Source organism: Artemia sp. Qi Xiang Cuo, chromosome 1 (assembly GCF_049724085.1).
Source record: "Artemia sp. Qi Xiang Cuo chromosome 1, ASM4972408v1, whole genome shotgun sequence".
NCBI classification, from domain to species: domain Eukaryota; kingdom Metazoa; phylum Arthropoda; class Branchiopoda; order Anostraca; family Artemiidae; genus Artemia; species Artemia sp. Qi Xiang Cuo.
Window position 1 is genome coordinate 97,118,235 of NC_142794.1, and position 22,856 is coordinate 97,141,090.

Below are 22,856 nucleotides of genomic sequence, written 5' to 3' on the forward strand. Positions count from 1 at the left end.
CAATATGCAAATGCATAGCCTAAATTTGTTTATTAACTATTATATGTTCATCCTATTTTATTTTATTTCATTAGCATTAACCGAACTTGACTTTTTAGAAGTGTCCGTATAATGCACCAGTACCAATCTTTAATACGAATTTTCATAAAGTATATGCATCTAAAATCCTCATAATATCCTTCAGTTTTGAAAATCTCTATAAATTTTATGTAGGATAACATTTATTAAATAATTGAATTTTTCATCTGCTAACTTTCAAAGATGGCGGGGATAATTTTTTTTTTTTTTTTTACAAAATTGCACATTTTGTGGGAAAGTTTAGGATAATTGAATTATAAACCTAGTTTAATCCCCAATTAAAAAAAAATCATGCTGTCTTCTTAATTTCATCGCTAAACCTAGACAAAAATATTGTATAAGTTTTATTTTGTATATCTAAAAACGCAAATACCAGCTAAAACAAGTTTAGAAGAAAAAAAACAGATTTTCTGATGGCAGTTAAAAGTGATTTTGAAGCTTAAAATAAAAATAAAAAATTAGTTTCTCAGTTTCTACAGCTGATGTCTAAAAAATTAGCTCAAATAAATTTAAGCCTGATATTTCCCTATATTTATAGTATTCTGAAAAACTAGGGATTTACTGACAACAGGAAATCAACACAAAAAAAGAGATTTTCTCTCAAGAGCAGAAAAGTTCATAAGTAGCTATTAGGAAATACAATTTTTTTTTTTTTTTTGGCTACAAATAGTCTTTTTTCCCAGCCATGATATAGATAACTTCTAGCATGCAATTTAAATTTTCTGTAAAACTAAAAAAAGCACAGTCTCTAGTAAAGCCTTAGCTTTTCCAAATTCTAACTGGGGAAATATGCCGAATCCGTTTGTTCTAATCAGTTTTGCAAATATACGTTGTATGAACTGAGAATCTGTAAATTTTTTTCGTTTTAGGTTTTACTTGCCCACTACTTCCATCAGAAAACGTTCTTTTTGTATTAATAATTATTTGTAAACACTTTTCCTCCTCAACTCGCATTTTCATTTTCAGTCTTGAAATATCATTATTCTGGGGCAGGAGGGGAATTAAAACAAAATATTTGAATTTGAATATATAACTGCGATTTTTTTCAGGTTTAATGCAGCTTCCTCACGAATAAATGGAGATGGTACGAAAGAGATGAAATCTAAACTAAATCAAAGAAACGAGTCTCTGGATATAGTTCCGGATATACACTCTTTTCCCCAATGTGCGACTGTTCCACGCATGTTCAAACTTGATTTAAGCAAACTTACTGATAGCCAATGTTTGGACAAAGCAAAAGAAAACGAATCTGACCCTGTTAAAACTTTAAATTTGTCTCCTCGATTCCCATCGAAGAAATTTGTTAATAAAATTAAAAAAGTTGAAACAGACAGAAAACGTCCAGTTCCTTCACCTTTCAGATATCGAGCAGCGTTGCCAAGCGACAGAGGAAATAAGGTAAAGAGAACATCTTCTCTTTCACCAAATTTTCATAGAAAAGTTTTTCAAGATGCAGGGGTTGTGAAACCTTTACAGACACCAATGGCTTTACCAGCGTTAAGAGACATTACGACTAATTCACCATTAAGGAATATTATGACGAACCCATTTAAAATCAATAGAATGTTTCCTACCGTTAAGCAACTGAAGGTTAAAAGCCATATTGATGATTTTCGGACTAAAACGGGAATTAAAGCGATTACTGTTGAAGATGCTCTTAGTGTCCTGGACGATCAATCTTTCTCATCGATAAAAGATATTCCAAATGGAAGTGCAAAAAACAACGAACAATTTCCCATTAAACCTGCAAGGAAAAAACTAGCACCGTTCACTTTTGATAAAAATAGCTTATTGGGTGGCTGTCGACCAGAGCTTAATGACAGCAATAGGGATGCATACAGGAATAGTCCACGGGCGGTGAAGAAAGGATGCATTATTGGAGAGGAAAATATACAACCACTAATATCTTTTAGTTTCACAGAAAAGAAAAATTCAAATAAAGCTAAAAGTGATCACTGCAGCCGCATTAGACCTCTTCAGTTTGATACTTGGAATCCTCATAAACGGCTCATGCAGACACTTTCACTACAACCCACCTATGGTGAGGGTAACAGTCGCCATCTTTCTGCAGGAAAATGCAACAATTTTAAGGAAAATAGTATTTGTACGCGAAAGAACTTTGCCCAACAGTTTGAGAAAGTACCAACAGAGAAGACAGAAATGCTTGTAGATTCGACTTATGCAACACAATGTAGAATGCATGAAGCTTCTGGACCTTCAAGGAATAAAAAATTAGAAGGAAGCAGAGGTGAAATTCACAGTAGTGATCAGTGCAAAAGGCATTCTGTTTTTGGAGCTGTGCACGAATTTCAAGATCATAATTTGAATCCATTTGAGCCTGCTGATGATACTAATTCCAAAAGAGACCAAATGGAAGTTAAAAATGAGTGTCGTTCAAGTGAATTAGTCGATGCAATAAGGCAACAAAAACTAACTTCAAGTAGCAGCTTCAAAGATAAAATTACAAGGTTTTTCGTAGGTCGGCAAATCAATTCTAGTGAAGAAGTGATTAGCACTTTGCGTGATGTGAATAGAAAAGTTACATTTCACAGAACTGATACATTACCTATCACCACACCTCCGCCCAGAACAGTCGTGTTGTTTAAGGAATTGAAAACTAAGGAAAACGAATTAGGAACAGGTAAATAATCAATTCAAGAATACAATTTGTATGACCAGGGACAGGATGATTTATAACAAGTCACTATGATCCTTATTTAAATAGCTTAATTAAAAGTGGTTCTAAATTCGCCATTTGTCTTTGATTCAAAATGGTAATTGAAGTAAAATGAAAATGTATAATAACAGGGGAACAGTTCATTTAAGTCCGTAAATATATATATATATATATATATATATATATATATATATATATATATATATATATATATATATATATATATATATATATATATATATTCGTGAATGTCCGCAATTTGGTGAATGTTGACTTTCATCGGTGAATGTCCGAAATACCTTTTATTCTCCCTGGATTTACTTAGCGTTGTCAGTAAGCTTTTTCAATTTAATGCCAGTTTTAATGATGAGAGGTTAGGGGAAGTTTGGTTAGGTGAGGGTAGGTTGGATTAGGTTAGCATCCATTTCTTATATTTATAGCCAAATTTAACCTAACCTAATCTAACTTAGCCCAACCTAAACTATCATTATCAAACCTAACTTTAACTTTGACCATCATAGCTTGCATAAGACTGAAAATGCTGGCTCACAAAGCTAATTGAATCCAATCAGAGAAAAAGGATTTTCAGAGATTCATCGGTGATATATATATATATATATATATATATATATATATATATATATATATATATATATATATATATATATATATATATATATATATATATATATATATATATATATATATCTTTCGATTTACTTATATCAGTTCGTTTTAAGAATCAAAATCCAAACTAGAGACCTCCCCCCAGCTTCTGGGGAATCCTCAAACCCCAGTTCCCTGTGAGAATAGTTGTTTCAATATACTATTCTCTTTATAATTATAAGCTACTTTAATAAGGGTAAATTTTGTGCCTTTGTATGGGCTCCCTTTCCTTTAAAGGTGTCATGCAAGTATATAACAATATGAATGAATGCAGGAAGTTCCACATACATTGAATCATTGCAATGAAGCTTTCATTGCTATAGATAGTTGAAACCTTATTTTCAACTATCAGTTAAGACTGTAAGAAAGCTTTTAAGCAACAGGCGTAAACAGAAAAAAGCTGTAGTGCATACTCTTTTGTGAGGATTAGATAATTTGTCACCCCCCCCCCCCAAAGAAAAGGAATAAAATCAATATTAAGTCACGGTCTACCCCCATCCCTCCTCTCCCCAGAATAAAAAAAAATCACCCCTGGAAGTTCCAACTCGATCCTTCAATTGTGAGACAAACAGGGTAGACAAGTTTGGAAATAATCATTTATAAAGAGAACGACCCCCCACCTTCAACCCCCTTTCATCAGAAAACTTATCCATTTGCACGTGCATACTGTATTATTATCGTTCTATTAACAAATACAACTTTTGCAAGCAAGAAAGAATACCGGGCCCCGGCACTCGCTACGCGACAGGCTTTTATATATGGATTCTCATTGTCGCTTGTCTTCTAAACGCAGACAATTTGAGCCTTTTCTTGACGTCATTACACCCAAATGAACCTTAAATTAGAAGAAGCCCCTTTGTAAAATTATATTTTTTTTATTGGACCTTTAATTTTTGCCTTAGCTTGTCGTTTGTCATTATGAAAGACATATCGCCGAACCTTTATTTGTTTTAATTGTTCAGGGGGTGGTAATTACATAAAGTAAAACATCATTTCTTCATCTTATACAACAACATCACGTGCCCGTGGAGATGGAATGTACCATCCCACCGTTGTGAGAAAATGAAGCAATTTTGAGAAATACGATTGGTCTTGCTGGAGCCAAAATTGTTGTCCTGCAACGCTGTTTGACCCTGAACAGTACCTTGCAGCTGTAGGCTACTTTACCTTTTTTACTGAGAAAGAGCACTAGAATGTATAATTTTGTTTGAGTGGTTATAGCTTCATCATTCTATAGCCGCTGTTTCGATTTGATTGTGCATACAGGGAAAAAAGATTAAAACTAAAAGGTCACCATGCGTCTGTGACTGTCCTTCAAGACAGAAACAAAAAATTATATAGAGACTTGAAAGCACTTGAAACCACGGGATTCATAAAAACGTTCAATATGATAGGCAGTTTTCCTTAGGATTGCAACCCCATCTTCTCAACCCCATCCCTTTCCTAAAATAATTGAAATTGTTTCTACTTGTAAATTATGTAGGCAGATCAAAACATAAAATGTTATTTCCTAAAATATGAATTTTGATTTACATACTGTTTTTAGTTTTAGTGATTTTTACTGTTTCAGTTCGTATTGACTGTTAAAGGTACCAAGGAAAGTGAAAACTATATCTTATTTTTTAATTGGTTGAAAATGCAAAACCATTTACATCTTTAGGAATTAGTGAAGCCTGGAAGTTAAATTTTTAATTAAAAAAATCCGTAAGTATTTACACAATTTTTGATAGTAGCGTGTGCCAAATCAAAATTCGTTGTGACGAAATGTAACAATTCGTTGTAGCAATTAGTTGAAATGTAAGTTGCGATTTGCGATAATAATAACTGAAATTCTAAGAACAGGGATTTGGTAACAATATATATACGTTGAAAAAATTGTCTTTACATGAAAATTCAAAATATATAAAATTTGGTAAGTTTAACACTATCCACCAAAAGTTACAAGCCTTTAAAAAAAAAGGGCAAAAAGCCCCAAAGGGTGAGTCATTTTAAAGAAAACTAAATCATCAAATTCAAGATAACAGAGAAGCCTGTTGCAGAGATTTCAAGTTTCTATCTACTGAAATAAGGTAGTTTAGCCTACATTAGTTTGAGAAGAATGAGACAGGTGCATGTTTATTTGTTGTTGTTTTTTTTTTTTGGGGGGGGGGGTCGTAGTCCTGGAAAATGAAGAAAAATTAGTCTCATTGAGTCTCAATAAAATTATGTACAGTGATGTGCAATTGCCATTTGAGCTATTATGGAGGAACCCTGGAGGATCTCTTTAGGAAGGGGGGATGTACCTCAACCCTTAAAAACTGAATTCTTACGGACCTAAATTATAAAATATATCAATATGTGGGGAAATATTTCTCCTTTTTTTGCAAAAAAATATTGAAAGATTAAATTTTGATGCTTAAAGAAAAAACAAGAGAAAGTAGGTTGTATCGTGAATGCAGCTAAAAAAAATCTCAAAAGAAAGTGAGCAAATGCTTCTAGGAGCTTTGTTTTTATGGAACATAGCTGGGGACATTTATTATTCCATTAAAAGATGGAAATATTTTTGTAGACGAGAAGCGTTGTCTACCTAATCAATTAGTTTGCTTAATTATTTCCACGGTTTAATGTGACAGCGCAGACAAAAATATGATAGCCTACTGCTTGGAAAAATTCATAATTTGAAACAGCAAAAGCAAAATTCCAAGAGAATTGCGGTTTTCTGGTATGAATAGACCTAAGTTGGGCGCCAAACTATTTTATTCTGACATCTTGGGCGCTTTAATTGCAGTTTCAGACAGAGTTGCTACCCGGTGAAAAGCCACTAGATTTTAGTTATTTTTTGGTTGATTTTGTTTTATTTTCTTTCAATAATTTAGTGATTTATGTTCTGAGTTAGTGATTTTTTCCTTTAGGCAATATAATAAATCACTAGAAATAGTGATAATTCACTAAGGGTGCTATCCCTGGTCTGAGAGGTGTTTTCGTAAAACTAAAGAGACAAAGAACGATTATTAATTCATGCTTCCGTGTTTGGAAGTGTGCTTTGGTTCCATTTCAGCGGCGTTTATATTCCAATTATTTTTGTGGCGTCAATTGTCACATTGTTTTTTCAGCCAATCAAATTATTTCTAAAACCTTTTTCGGAAAGAGAAGCTAAATACTGTCATCATTTTTAACCGTTGTTGTCTTTACATGTTATTGCTATGTAAAATTAAGAGGCAGTGCAAAAAAAAAAAAAAGAAAAGCTTTTGAGTCACAATATATTTTACTAGCAAGCCGTTCGCTTCTCCGTGATAAAACTATGGCAATAAATAAAACCTCTTTTTTGGCCAAAGTCAAAGTACATAATAATTTTTTTGAAATTATTTTTGACAAAGATATATGTGCAAGTCCCTCAACGCTCTATGCTTTTCTACGTTGTACTTATCATGCACTCTATACCAGTACATCTGAATGTATTAATAATAATAATAATATAATGCAAAACCGTAGGCCAGAGCCTCTTACAGATTGAAATTAGAGGCAAAAAATCAAAGCAGACATATTAGCTGAAGTAAAACGATATTAATTTGAACAATTGTATTCATTCAAAGCAATTGTTTTAGGGATATTTTGGTGTTTCCGTTTATTTATTTATCCATTTATTTATTTATTTAACAAAGTGTTGGATTACAATATAAAGTAAAGGTGAAATTTTCAAGAACAACTTGTATGGGAAAGAAAAACCATTAATGAAATATACCCAAATATACCCAAAGTAATGAAATAAAGCAAAATCCTTTTGGTTCGGGACTGCTATACTGTCAAAGATTCTAGACATTTACCCCCTCCCCGGTGATTAGCCCCCCTCTCGGAAAATACCCCTCCGGAAAGTAATGAAAAAACCAAAATTATTTTGGTTTGTTTTTCTATACTGTCAAATTAGCCTAAAACTTGCGATCAGCTAGCAAAAGAACTTTTAAATACCGACTGGGTCACAGATCAAACATAATGTTTCCTTTTATGTTGCAAAAATAGAGTCAGAGTTGTGATCAGTGGTGCTTGGTGCATTAGCCCCAAATAATCCCCCCTTTGAGCCCCCTACCTCCACAAGCAGAACAGAGAAGCCACAGCAAAAGTATGACAAATGAAAATAATAAAGAAAATAAGAAATTTTGGAATGATCTATGTATATTCCAAAATACAGGCAAAATATGTGGTACAGAATATCTTATAGTATTTATCTGCACATTTCTGTGTATTTTACTTCTTTTTTGTTTTTCTGGGGGCTGATTTATCATAGAGGGGTAACATAAAGTTTCACACAGGGGCTGTGAGGGTGATACCAAACACCCAAGGCAAACTTATCAGGTGTTTTGAACTTATTGAACAAAACAGATATCTTAAATTTCGATTGAAACAATATTTTTCGTTTCCTTCTGCATTGGGGCTCCCTTAGCTCAACGTATCATATAAGTGTCAGCCCAATCGAAAAATTTCGGCTCTTTGTTAGAGTTGGATTAATTTGAAAAGGACCAATCCTTTTATTATTTTTTTGTAAATCAGGCCCTGCAGCCCAAGGGCTCGCGATCGCAAGTTTCAAATTGATTAGGAGAAAAAGCTCTTGTCACTCGTAAACCCTCCCCACTCCCAAAGCAAATTGTCAATGATCTTTTTAAACAAGAAAAAATTCCTGATATTTTAAAGCCACTGGACCCCCTAGACCAAACAAGCCCTCCTCCACTTTTCTACTATGAAATCCACCTGTTAAAAATTGACATTTGGCGTAGTTTATGGCCCTTGTCTCTTGGCTTTGGTTCTGTGTTACCGCTAGATGCATATTTATAGATATTTCCAACTATTTTGAGCAAAATGGGTATCTCGGAATATTGATCAGGTATCCTATGGGGTTACAGAAGGACCAGGTATCGAAATTGGTTCTAGGACTGGTGCTGGCTGCTCCCAATTCTCTTTTCACTTCTAAAAAAGCCAATAGAACCTTCAAACTCGGATTGAATGAACATCCTCCGAAGTCTCTATGACTAAAAAGAGGGGATTGAGGAAAGGTTAGACCCCACTTCTATTGAATAAATTCTGCACGGTTTAAGGTTCGATGTTACACTTTACCTTCGTAATAAAGGCGTAGACCCGAAGTATTTCCGTATATCAAGAGGGATTCTATATCAATTTCCACCTCTTCTCCCTTTCTTAGAACTCATTCAATACTTATTTGAAGGATCAATGAGAGTTAGAATGTTTAGTCATTATAATAGACTCTCTGAGGTATCTAGCCCTGCCTACAAAATCATACGCCGCCCCTGCTTCATAAAACCTGACGAGCACCTACACATCATTGCATATGATTTTATGAAAAATGAAGCGAATTAGTTTAGTTAAATGAAGCTTCAAAATAAATGTCAGGAATATTTTTCTGCAATAAGAAGGGGGGCATTATCCCGCATCACCTTATTCAGGTTTAGTCTAAATAAAGGGAGATGAGACATTAATTTTTACCCAATCCTTTTCCCCCCTAAATTCGCAGGAAGGATCATAGAGATTCTGAAAATTTGAACATTGAACTACGTTCTTTTAAGCATCCGGTATTCCCCCCGCCTTCACAATGACCAACCATTCTTTCTTTATAATAGCTGATGTTCAACCATACGCTTTTCTTCGTTCTTTTAATGTGTCTTAATTTTCTTTTAGAAGCTCAATTTTGCATTTGGGGAAATTTCGCGAGGGGGATTTTCCTGGGGGAATTGTCAGCGGGAGGAGTTTTCTTGGGGAATTTTCCTGGGGGAATATGCTGGACCTCTTAGTGAGCAAACTTATAAGGTCTTATATACCAAATTTGGCAAAAATCATACCATTTGTTGAATACATACTTTTTATTTATTGTTTTTTTACACTAATGCTAAGATCTATAAAGTAAAAAGTAAATAAAGAAATAAAATCCAGTGAAAGTAAAGAGTGATACTAGAACTTAAAAGAAACAAATATAACTCTGTATATTAAAGAGGCTGTCCCCTTTTTAGCCCCCACCCCTTTACGCTAAAGTATTATCGTTCAACAAATACAGCTTACGGCAACTACAATTGTTTATTTATCGATTGCCTTTTAGAGCTTTTGAATCAAAAACTGTGTTGTTTAAAGCAATTAACATTAACAAGGTATTCAATTCTTGAAATATTGTGACAATACTTTTATTCCGATTACAATCGTCCTTGAACTGGAAAAGATGTTTCCAAGGCATTAAGGAAATAAAAGCAAATAAATACTTTCATTTTAGCTTTTAAAAATAAAAAAAATCGAATTTCGCTCTTTACTTTCATTTTAGAAGACTTGTCTTTTATTTGAATTGATTTTTAGTTTTAATACCATGCCCAGAGTTACCCGAAATGTGAGAAGGACTTCCACCTTCTCAATCTTGAAACTACAGTTCATCTTTTGCAAAATGGTGCTTCTAAAAAGAGCTCATTTAACATACTTGATTTTCGAAATAATGTATAATTGTCCAAAAATAGCCAATGAGACTGGAAGGCTTTACGAATATCCTTTAAATTGTTCCTTAGAATTTTTCTTTAATGACATTTTGGCACTGTTTCCTGTTTTCCATTTCTAAGATTATGCAAATTTTCATCGGTAATAGCAATGACGTGCATCTTTGTAATTAATATATTTCTCGTAATTAAAGTCAGTATAAATAATAGATTGCATTGCTGCATGAATGGTAATCAAAACTTCAGTCCTTAGTGCTCCGGTTTCTGCTAACAAGGGTAGCTCTTTTGCTTCGATTTCGTTACTACGAACTATTTGATCCAAGAGTCTCTTAAATAAAAAGATGGTTTATTCCCTCTTTCATCTTTGATTTTGTATTCAAGTTTATGCCTTGTATAATAATAATTCGACCATGATAATGATCCTTAGAAAAGTGCGTCCCCCAAATAATTATCAGGAGGGAAATCATGAATATCAGACATTAATTATCAAGACGTCAGCTTCACTGTTAACTTCTCTTATTTCATATTGACCTCTCCGAGCAAAACTTCTTTTACAGAAATACCCAATGGATGCTGGTGTGGGGTTAAGGTCGTATCCAGGGGGTGTGTGTGCAGGCTTTGTTCCCCCCCCTACCCCAAAAAATTGCCTGACCCGTGAAAGCGTAACAAAAATGGGTACTGGTGCATTATGCGGACACCGCTATATACTGTATGGAAGAAACGAGAGACGAAACCCGCCAAACGGGTATTTCAATAGAGAAATGGAATGCAAAGTGTGGTTTTCATATCGTTTACGATATTTAAACTGTTTTTTGGGGGTTTAGGGGGGAGGTACCTAGGTTAGGTTCCGTATTTAATATATGCTATGCTTTACCCCCCCCCCCACCCTAATGTGCAAATATATAGCCCAAATTTGTTTCTAAACTATTATATATTCATCATATTTTATTTCATTAGCACTAACCAAACTTGACTTCTTTAGCGGTGTCCGTATAATGCACCAGTACCCAAAAATGTATATAACTAAACTTTTAATGCGTTTCAACCTCTCCCTCCTCGAACCTAGATGCGCCCTTGATGGAGGCCCGTAGCAATGTCCCGGGAAACGAGAAGACATTACTAGGTGCATATAAGTAATAAATTACAAGTACTACCTTTCCCCACTGCACAAAGATTCACCTACCCTCCTCAATGACGTCTGATTCGCAATTATTCAGTAGCTTACTGCGCAAAATTTTGTCAAGCTTCAACTAAACCAACTTAGTCAAATGAAGCTGTAAAACAAATGTTGATTATAGGCGTTTATTTCGTATAAACTACATGCATATTCAGGAAGGAATGTGTCCCGACGTGGTATCACTGCCTATGACACCGGAAGCTCAATTTGTCGTTTTTCCCTAATTTAAACCGATTTGTTCGAAATGGAATTTCCACTTCATAGCTTTTTGACTCTCTTTTAGCCAAAATTGTTGTTTTGTGCCGCTAAATGGTAGAAAATACTAACTTGGTTTGTCAGAGTCTTTTTGGCCATTATAAAGGACACTAGAACTCTCAGTTTCGATTCGATTCAAATCGGCCTTTTCTCATCGTTCTAAAACCATTGGTTGAATATGATTACTCCTGGAATGTGTATTAAAGACGCATCTGTGATAATCCTTCTTGGAAAAAATCAAAAATTTCCCCTTTGTATAAATATGTATTTGCAAAATCTTAAATAGGGTTCTTTGATATACTGAACATGTGGTTTCAACTTAACCGAGGATTTTCAGGAGTGTTTAGTGTTTTTTGAAAGTCAAAAATTTCCTCGGGCTTGTAGCTCTTTGTGGGTACTTCTAGCCTACTGTGGGCACTATTTGTATATATTTATAATCATAATGAACATCCAGTAAATTTTGATGGATATGGTTAAATTCAGTATTATTTCATTTAGAATTTCAGTTGCTATTAGCACGAGCTGCTTCTTACTTACAGTTGGTTACCACAAACTGTTTGAGCATATCAAACAAATTTCGTAATCTCGGACGCAGTAAGTCGAAAAAATTCCTAAATTATCGTAAGTCTAAAGGGATACGACATATATATTTGTTGAAATCAGAGAGAAGAGCTCTGAAGGATACATAGGCCCAGTGTGTGCTCTCTAGTCATACAAATTGAATAAGAGCACAACTCTATTCCCACTTGAGGAGTGGCGCCCCTCGAGGAAATTATAGCTTAGTAAACGACACAGCATTCGCACGGGATTCTGACTAATGGACAATTCTTCTGGGCTTGGTATGTTTTGATGGGCGTATTTGGGCTGAAAAACCTCTTCCTAGCTAATTTATCTATTATGGGCTGTCTCTCCGTAATAACATAATATATGTAGCCATGAATGTACTATGAACTAAATGTAATATGCTTGAAACTGCTTCTGCTAGATTTCGAATCTTGCTGATAGAACAGCACTACTAAGTGCTGAAAACCATGTTATGACCCAGGATTGCAAGAAGCCTCCATTCACGGAGGTCCCAGGGACTTCTTGCTGTCCGGTTCTAAGCCGGCTTAAGCACTTCGGTGTAGACTTGAGAAGATATGTGATCCCCGTTCTGCACTGGTATCCGGGATCATTGCTTTTCCTGAGGCGAAAAAAATTTCAATGATTTAAAGAACATGAAAATCGGAACTTGGAATTTTACGACATTAAGAAATGATTATCGTATGGACATTTTGACTGACGAATTTAGACGATTCGAATTAGATTTAATAGGAGTTTCAGAAACTGATATCCCAGGGGTAGGAAGCATGAAATTAGGTATTATAGAATTTGTTTACTCAGGCAGGAAGGATGGGGTACATAGACAGGGAGTAGGCCTCATAATGAATAAGGAGGCTGCTAAGTCTTGTTTAGGCTGGGAAGGTATTAATAATAGAATACTAATTGCTCATTTTATGACTAGAAAGTTCAGGGTATCAGTTATAGTAGTATACGCCCCTGTAGAACCGACTGATGGAGATACTAGTGACTCAGATGAATTTTACTTACAGTTACAGGAGCAAATAGACAAGGTCCCAGGTAGAAATATGATGTTATTATTGGGAGATTTTAACGCCCAGGTTGGTAGAAATAAGGATAGATGGTATCCCAGCTTAGGTAAATTTGGTGTAGGAAAAGAAAACAGTAATGGATACAGACTTTTGCAATTTTGCAGGTATAACAATTTAGTTATAACCAACACGGTGTTTGGTCATAAAATGGTTAATAAGTTAACATAGTATTCACGTGATGGTAAGACAACAAACCTTATTAATTATGTTAAAGTAAACCGAAGACTGGCAGGATCAATACAAGATACTAGGGTATATAGGAGTGCTGTTATTGATGTTAAAAGTAAAGATCACCATTTAGTAGTGTCAAGGGTTAATTTAAAGCTGAAATATCGGAAGGGTAATTTGCTCCCGGGAAGTTATGATGTTAGTAGACTCCAGGATGAGAATTTGAGAGAAACTTTCCAGGAACTGTTGAATACTAAACTTGAGAGTTTAAAATTTGATAATGTGGAAGATGGTTGGAATAATATTGGAAAAATAATTTGTAAAGTTGCTGAAGGTGTATTAGGGAAGAAAGCTAGAACTGCAGCTAAGAATATTAGTGAAAAAGCTTTATGTTTAATAGAAAGGAGAAAGAACTTGTACAAGAATTCTCTGAGTGATAGATCGCATGAAAACAAAAGAAATTTAAAGAAAGTAGAGAAAGCATTGAAATATGAACTAAGGAGGTGTAAAGTGGAGGCCATGGAAAAAATTGCCAAGGATTTAGAAGATGCAGCTATACGGCATAATAGTAAAATATTGTACTGGCACGTTAACAAATTGAGAGGTAGTAGTCAATCCGGACTTGTCCCAGTTAAACATAGGAATGGGGTGACAATTACCGATAAGAAAAAAGCTAAAGCGAGATGGGCCGAACATTTTGAAAACTTGCTTAACCGAGATGGAGTTGCAGGAAAAAATATAGAGGAAAATGAAAAAGTTTGTGATACCTTGGATGTGAAGGAAGATTTGTTGTGTGAGGAGGAATTAGCAACAGTACTAAAAGGATTAAAGAATAATAAGGCTCCAGGTGCTGATAGGGTAATAAATGAGTTTCTTAAATATGGTGGCTCTGAGGTTAGAAATAAGTTATTGAAGATTATGAATATGATTTTTGAAAAAGGGGAAGTACCTAACGATTTTAGGAAAACCTTAATTAAGCCACTTTATAAGAAAGGTGATACAAGTGAGTGTGGTAATTATCGAGGCATTAGTCTGGTCTCTGTAGGTAGCAAATTACTTAGTAATATGATACTTTTTAGACTGAGAGATGCCGTAGACAAAGTTTTAAGAGAAGAGCAGTGCGGTTTTAGAAAAGGAAGAGGATGTGTTGACCAAATTTTCACTCTTAGGTTAATAATTGAGAAGTGCCTAAGTTTTCAAACACCTTTGGTCCTCAGTTGTATAGATTATGAGCAAGCGTTCGATTCTGTTGATAGAGGAGCTTTAGTAAAGGTTTTATCCTTGTATGGTATACCAGACAAATACATTAAAGTGATTAGTGCTATGTAAGAGAATAACACTGCTGCGGTTAAGGTAGGAAATGAGGTTAGCAGCTGGTTTTGTATTAAATCAGGAGTTAAGCAGGATTGTGTTCTATCCCCCTTTATATGGATTATTTTGATGGACTTTGTTTTAAGGAGCACAGGAAAGGCAATGGGAGACCACGGAATCAAATGGGGAGGAAAAAGTCTCCTGGACTTGGATTATGCTGATGATTTAAGCATCCTAGATGAAAGTGTGAACAAAATGAATGAAGTTTTAGAGGTTTTGCGAGTTCAGGGTGCTACGATTGGTTTGAATATTAATGTTAGGAAGACTAAGTCACTAAGGCTAGGAATAAGTGAAGATGAAAAGGTGAGGTTGGGTAATGAAAAGATTTATCAGGTTGGAAGCTTCAATTACATTTGTAGTATTATTAGTAAAGATTGTGGTAGTAGTTAATATTTTAAATGTAGAATATACAAGGCTCATTTTCTTTTTTCAATGTAAAAAAATGATTGAAAGAATATGATTACAAGTCTACAAACAAAGATTAGAATATTAGAAGCTACAGTGATGACAGTGGTCAAATATGGCTCTGAAGCATGAACGCTCCGAAAAGCGGATGAAGATTTGCTAGATGTTTTCCAGAGAAATTGCTTAAGGATTGATCTGGGTACCCGGCTGACTGACCGTATTTCAAACAATAGGCTATACGAAAAATGTGGTTCAATACCGCTTTCTAGGTCTATAATGAAAGAAAGGTTGAGGTGGTTAGGGCATGTTGTGCGGATGAAGGATGACAGATTTCCAAAGATTGTTCTTTTCGGCCAACCATCTAGGGCTAAACGGAAAGCAGGTCGTCTCCGTCTGGGATGGGAAGACGTCATAAAGAAAGATTTAAAGGAAATGGGAACTTCGTGGGCGGGTGTAAAAAGGGAGGCTTTGAATAGATTGGGGTGGAGGAGGAGCGTGCGTAGCTGTGTTGGCCTCAGGCGGCTTGGTGCTAGGATGAGTTGTTAGTAGTTAGTAGTAGTATTTTCTGAGATCTGTAATATAAGCGAAATTTCAAAAAGCCTGGGGTCGGGGTGTTATCATATTCCTGAGAGATACCACATTTGCTTTTGTTACACCAAAATATTTTTTTTCTAATTTCACCCTGGCTTGGTGTTTCTGTTAAGCATAAAAGTTTCTTATTTAAACCACCTTGCAAAAATTTTATTATTTATTTTATTATATTATGGTAGAGATGTCTTTTATTTTTAAATTTTTCATGGATCCTATAACAAAAATTTAAACGAAAATACAATTTTTCGGAACGAATTAGCCGTAAATGGTTTCTTTTTCTCTTCTAAGAACATATTTACCATGTCATTGTGGTTTCTTGTTCGGTTATGCCTCTTTGCACGTCTCAGCTTAAAACCAGTTCTTTTGATAGTTTATATCCTCAAGCATTTCCGTCGGTACCTTTTGTAAACGTTAGCCTTCTTAGGCAATTGCCTTTTTTTAAACTAAATTTTCTGAATGCATTTGCTTTACAAATGAACACATTTTCTTGAACACATTTTCTTGACAATTAAAATTAGCCTCACGTTTAATAAAGTTTTTTCAATGTAACTTTTGGTGTTCAACAGGCAATTGCAAGTATTTAATTACGGTCAGTAGCGCTTATTCAAACCTATTAAATTAGTCATTCATTTACTGTTCGTCAGAGGTCAGTAAACTGTAATTTGCTCTTTTCCAGATAGAAAACTCTTGACGTTACTAAATATTAGGATAAAATAAAAATCTTCCAGTTATAACCTTTGGTTCTTCCATATTAAATGGTACACACTCGAGAATTTGGATCGCGAAGATGAGACAATAACCAGTTTTCATGGTCTTTACACCATATAATTAGCTTAGGCTCGGTAGAAAACTACAGTTTAGCTATATTTTAATTAGATATTTAGCTGATATTTTGATTAGGTATTTAATATAATGCGTTCTGTGCGACCCCCCTACCATAATTCTTTGTTATAGTTTTCATAATTTTATTTGCTAAAGTATTGTATTTTCATCATATTTTGTTTTATTTTATTAGCGGTCACCAAACTCCACTTCTCGAGCGTGTACCATATAATTCGGAAGTACCGAACCTTTCTTAAAAGGGGCTATAGATCAGAAAGATTTTTGACTTTATTTTTTTTTTTTCAACCATAATTTTTCGTACAATAGGAACGCAATACACATGTGGAGAGAGGAAGTTAGACCACTAGACTTTGACCATTTCGTCCAATTTTCAAATTACTTGCGTAAAATCAATTTTGATATCCAAACAACGTTCATAGTTGCATAATAGTTGTACTTACTCAATAATTAATTGTAATTATTTACAGTACGCTACATTGGACGCGGGGTAAATAAACTCACATACGCTTGGAAAGTAGTGGCGTAATTTCGTCAATTTCCTAAGGGGGGGGGGGGGTGAATCTGGAGCCAATTTTCCCGATTCAAGTTAAAATGATATTAGAAAATGAAAAATTAGCCATATAGTATCATACTAAAAGAAAACTGATCGGTTTCTGTGGTGTCTTGAATTATGTAGGCCTATCTTAGTTTTGACAAGATTTTTGAACATGCTAGATTTAAGCTAGGGAGGGGACTGGGTTCTGGTGGGCAGTTGTTAGAGCCCCCTTTTCCCATAACAAATCACGCCACAATTGGAAAGGACACTATACTAGGCAGTGGCAGATCCAGGGGGAGGGGGCGCGAGCCCCCCCCCCCCCCAACGTAGTCTAAAGTAGTGTAATTTACTTAATTACGCAAGATTGCGTTAATTAAACTTACTCCTGACGCAAGTTTATCGGATCAACCTATTTTGCCCCCCCCCCCGATCTTGATTTATCGTGGATCCGCCCCTTGATACTAGGAACTAGCTTAAGAGGATGTGGGACCACAATCATAACGAAGGAAAAGCCGCAGTTGATCGTCTTTTCTAAGGACATGTTCAAAAATGTTTTGCCCGAACAGGAATCTAAGTTCCTTATCCTCTCTCAAAAGACGGCTTTTCCTCAATGTTTTAATTTGATCTCCACGGTCATGAGGCGAAACAATGTATATTATCTTTAGATGATCAGAAACCAACTAGCTGTTTCTGATCTCTGAATTTATTTGACACTGTTCCAATTCCCTTTTGGCACTGACCTGACCAAAAATATTTGTATTCAATTTATGGAAATTAAAATAAATAATAAAAAACAAAATTAAAAACTGAACACGTGGGCTAAAATGTTTTTTGCAGGTTTAAGACTCCCCAGAAAAGCCATCTGGCCCCCCAACCCTTAAGCCTAGAGAAACAGTGTTTCCACTAGCGCCTCATTATAATCCGTTATAATCCGTAGAAAATTCGTAGATGTTGTTTCAATACCATTGAATTTTTCGTAGGCCTCTAGGTCTGATAGTCGCATGCCGCAGAAGTCTCGTGGTCCAAGTACAAAACTGCAAAACTCGGCAGTTTTGTCCGTTGTAATCCTTGACAATATTGGAACTTCACCCAGATTTATAACTTTTCTCTCTTTTGCTGGCCAGTAAGGCTTTCCAAATCTGTTTTTTTTAAAGGAATTTTTCCACATTTCCTTTCTGTCATTTTCTTAAAAAATAATTATTCTTCCTGATTCTTTCTACAAAATATTTACGAACGAACTAATCAGATTCAATGATGATATGATGTACGTCTTGGCTGACTTTCGTCGAAATAGGACATAATCATCAATTAATGTTTTGAAGAAAATTATCAGAAAAATTTGAATTTCACAACGCAATGGAATCTGCAAGTTCAAAAACCTATACTTACAGACTAGGCAGCCCCAAATTAGAGGTGGTTCTAAACCTGCGAAGGTCATTTTTTCTGACATCTCACTGAAAATTCCTTTTATTTTATATTTTTGCACTCTTATGGTATTCCTTGTCCCCCACCCTCAGTTTATGAGGCCTGAAACATGTACTGCCCCAAGAACGCAAGATTTATGAATCGAACCTTAAAAGGCAAGGAAAACAGTAAATGTACAAACAAATCTACTTAAGTCGGAAACAACAGATTGAAAAACCGTAGAATCCACATTTTGAAATCTTCTCAAAAAGATCTTTGTTAAATTGAAGTCATTAGGACAGAAAAAAACCCAGAAAACTTTCACTAAATTTATTGCTGATGCATCAGACATTTTTATGATTATGCTACCGAGACAGACACTACATCTTCCTGCAGTCTGAGTGGTTCTTCAGTTCAGTGGAAGTACTGGCTACAATTTCCTTTAGTCCCTTTCTGATAGGATGGTCTGTTGTCAAGCTTTCGGCTTTGACACACCTCTCTTCATCCCCAGTTTCGTCTGAACTGTTGAAGCCAGCATGATTGTAGTTTGACGGCTTCTCTTGGCAATTATGACCTCCTTTGGCAACTCAATCAGTATTGCCACTTGACCGATAGAAAAAAGCAGTGCCAGTCCATGAAATAAGCGGTGTTTTTGCGGCATCCTTTCTACCGAAACACTGTATAATTTATGGTTTACTTTGATACCCGTAATGGAAATACGTCGCCACTAGTCTCAACAAAAATTTTACTTCTTAAAAGCAATTAATTCCTCGCTACTTTTCTAGAAAATGGATACTATTATTTATTATTTTTTTAAGCTGTGGATTTTGTCATGGACTTTGAACAAGAAAGGTAGAATAAAATGAAAAGAGACATCCCCCAGATATCCACCCCATATAAGAAAGTGAAAAATAGTCTCTAAAGATAAATCCATTTCTTTCTCCCACGTTCTTCATCATTAATACCTCGTCCAGACCACCCGTTCTCTAGAAAACTGGAAGCAAGATAATCTACTCTTTTCTGTTTTAAATTAGATTAAAAGTTTATTTATCAATTTTTGTTTCATTTTCGGTGCTTTCTTCAGAAATACTGTGTATGCTGTCGTTTTTGTCCCATTTTTCTATTTTTAGATTCTCTGATATACTGGCCATGAAAACGAAAAAAAGAGACAAATGTGTCAGTCTACATTTCCAGTCTTCCGCCACATTCCTTTTTAAGAAAGTAGACAGTTTGATGCATTCCAAAAGACGAGAATGCTAGATTGAAAAGTTTTTATTGGCTCAGCAAATATGTAAAATGACATTCTCGAACCAGATGCCCATTTTTCCCCCTTTTTAATTTTAATTTTAGACGCTTTGCGCTACAGAAGCAGTTTTTCCACATCTTACTTCCTTAAAATATATTTAAAAAAACTAATGTAAAGAATGATACGATTTGTAGTGATGCTTTTCTACAATTTTCAGCTTTTGGAGAGAGCATATTATTTTCTTGCTTAAAAAAATCCTCAGCATGGTTCGGTGTTTGATTTGTCTGCATATTTTTTCTCCTTACCTCGCCCCAAAGCAAAGAAGGAAGTGACACCCTTGTCTACACAATTGCCCAAGACATAATTGTTTGAAACTTTATTCCTTGACCCCCCCCCCTTTCTTTACCGAAGCTTGACTCCATCACCAGGACAAACCCTAGTACAAACCAAACCCTAGACTGATCGAAATCAAATGTTGAAGATATTTGGAGACATGAGAACTAGGCTTGAAAAGATTTCTTCTAGCTTCATGTGCACTTACGGGGTTTGTGGTTACCTTAGGGCCATTTTTTTATACCAAAAGTAACTCTTGCAGCTTTTATTGGAGAAATAATGTATAATGACCCTGAGATGTAGCATTGTCTGAAAAAAGAGAAAAATGGAAAACGAAATGGCTAGCAAAAGAGCATTACTTGCATCACGACTAGATTTTAATGAGAATCATCATATTAAAGATACTAAAACGTGCAAAGGAATCATTCGCATAGGCATACAAAAGTCACTCGGTATCAGACAGCGTGGTAATGCTCGTCAAGACCTACATTGGCCGCACTATACAAAACATTTTGATTCACAGCAGTGCTTTCACTTCAAGTAGCTTTACCGTTCACTTGAAGCACACGTTTAACAAATCTTAGTTCTAGCCCCTCCCCCCCTGTCATGGCTTGACCTACCTTTTTGCTGACGGTTCAGACCACATTCGGCTTTTAATGTCAACGAAAGAGTTAGCAAATGAATCTGCTGACGTTCTAATGAACTAAGATAATTTTGCTGAGGTTTTATTGAACTAAAATGATTTTGCATGTCAGTTTTGAATTCCTCTAAAAAAATAAGGCGCTCAGCAATGACATTTGATATTGACAACGAAAAATGTACCGTATCAATTCTGAAATGTTTGGAAACATTACTGCTCCAGTTGCAGATTTTAGTGTAAGGATATGGCACCAATGCACCACTATGACCGAGTCGTCCAAATTTTCAAGATTCAAACCTTCAGATAAAGTTACGCTCGATATGAATTGCCACTCCTGGTCCATCCTTTACCTTATTCCATATGCCAGAGGTACATTACTAAAAGAATTACTAACGACTAGGAACTCTTAGCTCGTAACGAGAGGGGTTAGAAAATAGAGGAAGTCATTTATCTTTTTAGAGAAGTGAAAACGATCTAGAATTGGTTTGATGTTCTCATGTGAGGGATCTTTAAGATCAAGAGTCCCAATACAACGTGTGAGCATCCCACACCTCGAGAATACGCCTTGTCGAGTTTTCAAATGAAAGCCAACAGGTGGGAGCCAAAGCAAGGAATATGTGTTGTTCCACCTGAGTTTTGTCCCTTTTCCCGTACGGTGACATTACTTAGGATAAATTCAAGGATAAAAGTAATTTCACGGTATAAATACGCTGATCAAAGTCATTTTGCGGTATAATTGCGGTATACGGTATAATCAGAATAAAGTGCGGCATTTCTCTCTAAATTGCAGTATTATGCCGTAAAATGTGGTATAAGTGGCAACACAGAAACTCAATAGTCCTTCGGAAACAACATTTGGAAACGGGAGCGAAAACACAGTCGTATATTGCACACGTCATCTTGCTAGGTTTGGAAAGTGTGGATTTCACTTTTTTGCCATTTCTCAAGGGGTGGCGCTAGCAGGCTACCAGAACATCGTAGACAGATTTTTGATAGCTCATATAAAAGATATTACTCATATCTACGTTCTTCCTATAAATTTCACCATCTGCAAGTTCAAAATAGCACTAAAAACGGCACTTTTGGTGCCATGTCGCAAGTGGAAAAGCTGAGGGTATTGGGCTAGCAGAACTCATAAGAGTTATGTTTAATATCTACGTGTTTTTTTTTGTTTTTTTTTATCAATTCTACCAGTCGTAAGTGCGATATAGCACTGAAAACAACACTTTTGGTGGCACTTCTTAAGTTGAAAAACTCTGAAATAAAAACAGGTACTATTGTAATAGTCTATGTTCCAGAGCCCTTAACTGGAGGTTTAAAAGAGCCCATCCCATGCACTCCCTCTTCCAGCCCCCTTAGTAAGTTTCAAAAATCGTTTGCTCATCAGTAAGTCCCCCATCTTGAACATTAAGGAAAATCACTTTTTTGCATGGGTAGTACTTATCTGTCTCCCGTTTTTTTTTTTTCGTTTTTTTTTCAGCAGGGCTATCAGAAGATCATAAAGAGATGCTTAATGGCTCATTAAAAAGCTGTTTTTCATATATACGTGCTTTTTATAATTTCCACTATCTGCAAGTGTCATATGGCACTAAAATGGCACTTTTTATGCCATTTCTCTAGGAGTGGTACTAGCAGGCAACCAGGACATCGGAGACAGATTTTTGATAGCTCCTGTAAAAGATATTGTTCATATCTACGTTCTTCCAATAAATTCCACCATCTGCAAGTTCCAAATAGCACTTTTGGTGTCATGTCTCAAGTTGAAAAGCTGGGGCTATTGGGTTAGCAGAACTTATAAGATTTATGTTTAATGGCTCTTTTGAAAGATATTGTTCATGGCTACGTGATTTTTTTTTTTATCAGTTCTACCATTCGTAAGTGAGATACAGCACTGAAAACAACACTTTTGGTGCCTATGCTTAAGTGGAAAAGCTCTGAAATAGAAAAAAGGTACTATTGTAATAGTTTTTTCGAAAACCCTTAACTGGAGGTTTACAAGAACCCCTTCCGTACACCCCCCTCCGAGCCCCTTAGTAAGTGTCAAAAATCGTCTGCTCATCAGTAAGCTACTGAAAGTTTAGCAGGCTACCATATCATCATAGATATATGTTTAATGGCTCAATTAAAAGCTATTGCTTATATCTACTAGGTTTTTACAAATTCTACCATCTGTTAGATTTCACAGATTTCAATATTAACTAATTTCTGGGGAGAATTTGATATGAACTCTTTGTCATTGTTGAAGCATTAGCTGCAACTTAGTAAAGAGCGAACCATAGTCCATAGTAACTAATTGTTAAAAAATATTAAAACGGTCTTTCTTTCGTCTTTTTCCAGGCCTAGGGGGTCACTAGAAC

The 22,856-nt window shown here is 35.4% G+C and overlaps 1 protein-coding gene across 1 annotated transcript in view; it reads left to right on the forward strand.

Moving 5' to 3' along the window:
* The window catches only part of LOC148956969 (uncharacterized), a 104,835-nt gene that overhangs the window by 24,615 nt on the left and 57,364 nt on the right, over nt 1-22,856 (forward strand). The window contains exon 2 of the mRNA XM_089097042.1: nt 1,128-2,719. Coding sequence (XP_088953168.1) covers nt 1,128-2,719 — 1,592 coding nt within the window. The remainder of the gene's footprint in view (nt 1-1,127; nt 2,720-22,856) is intronic.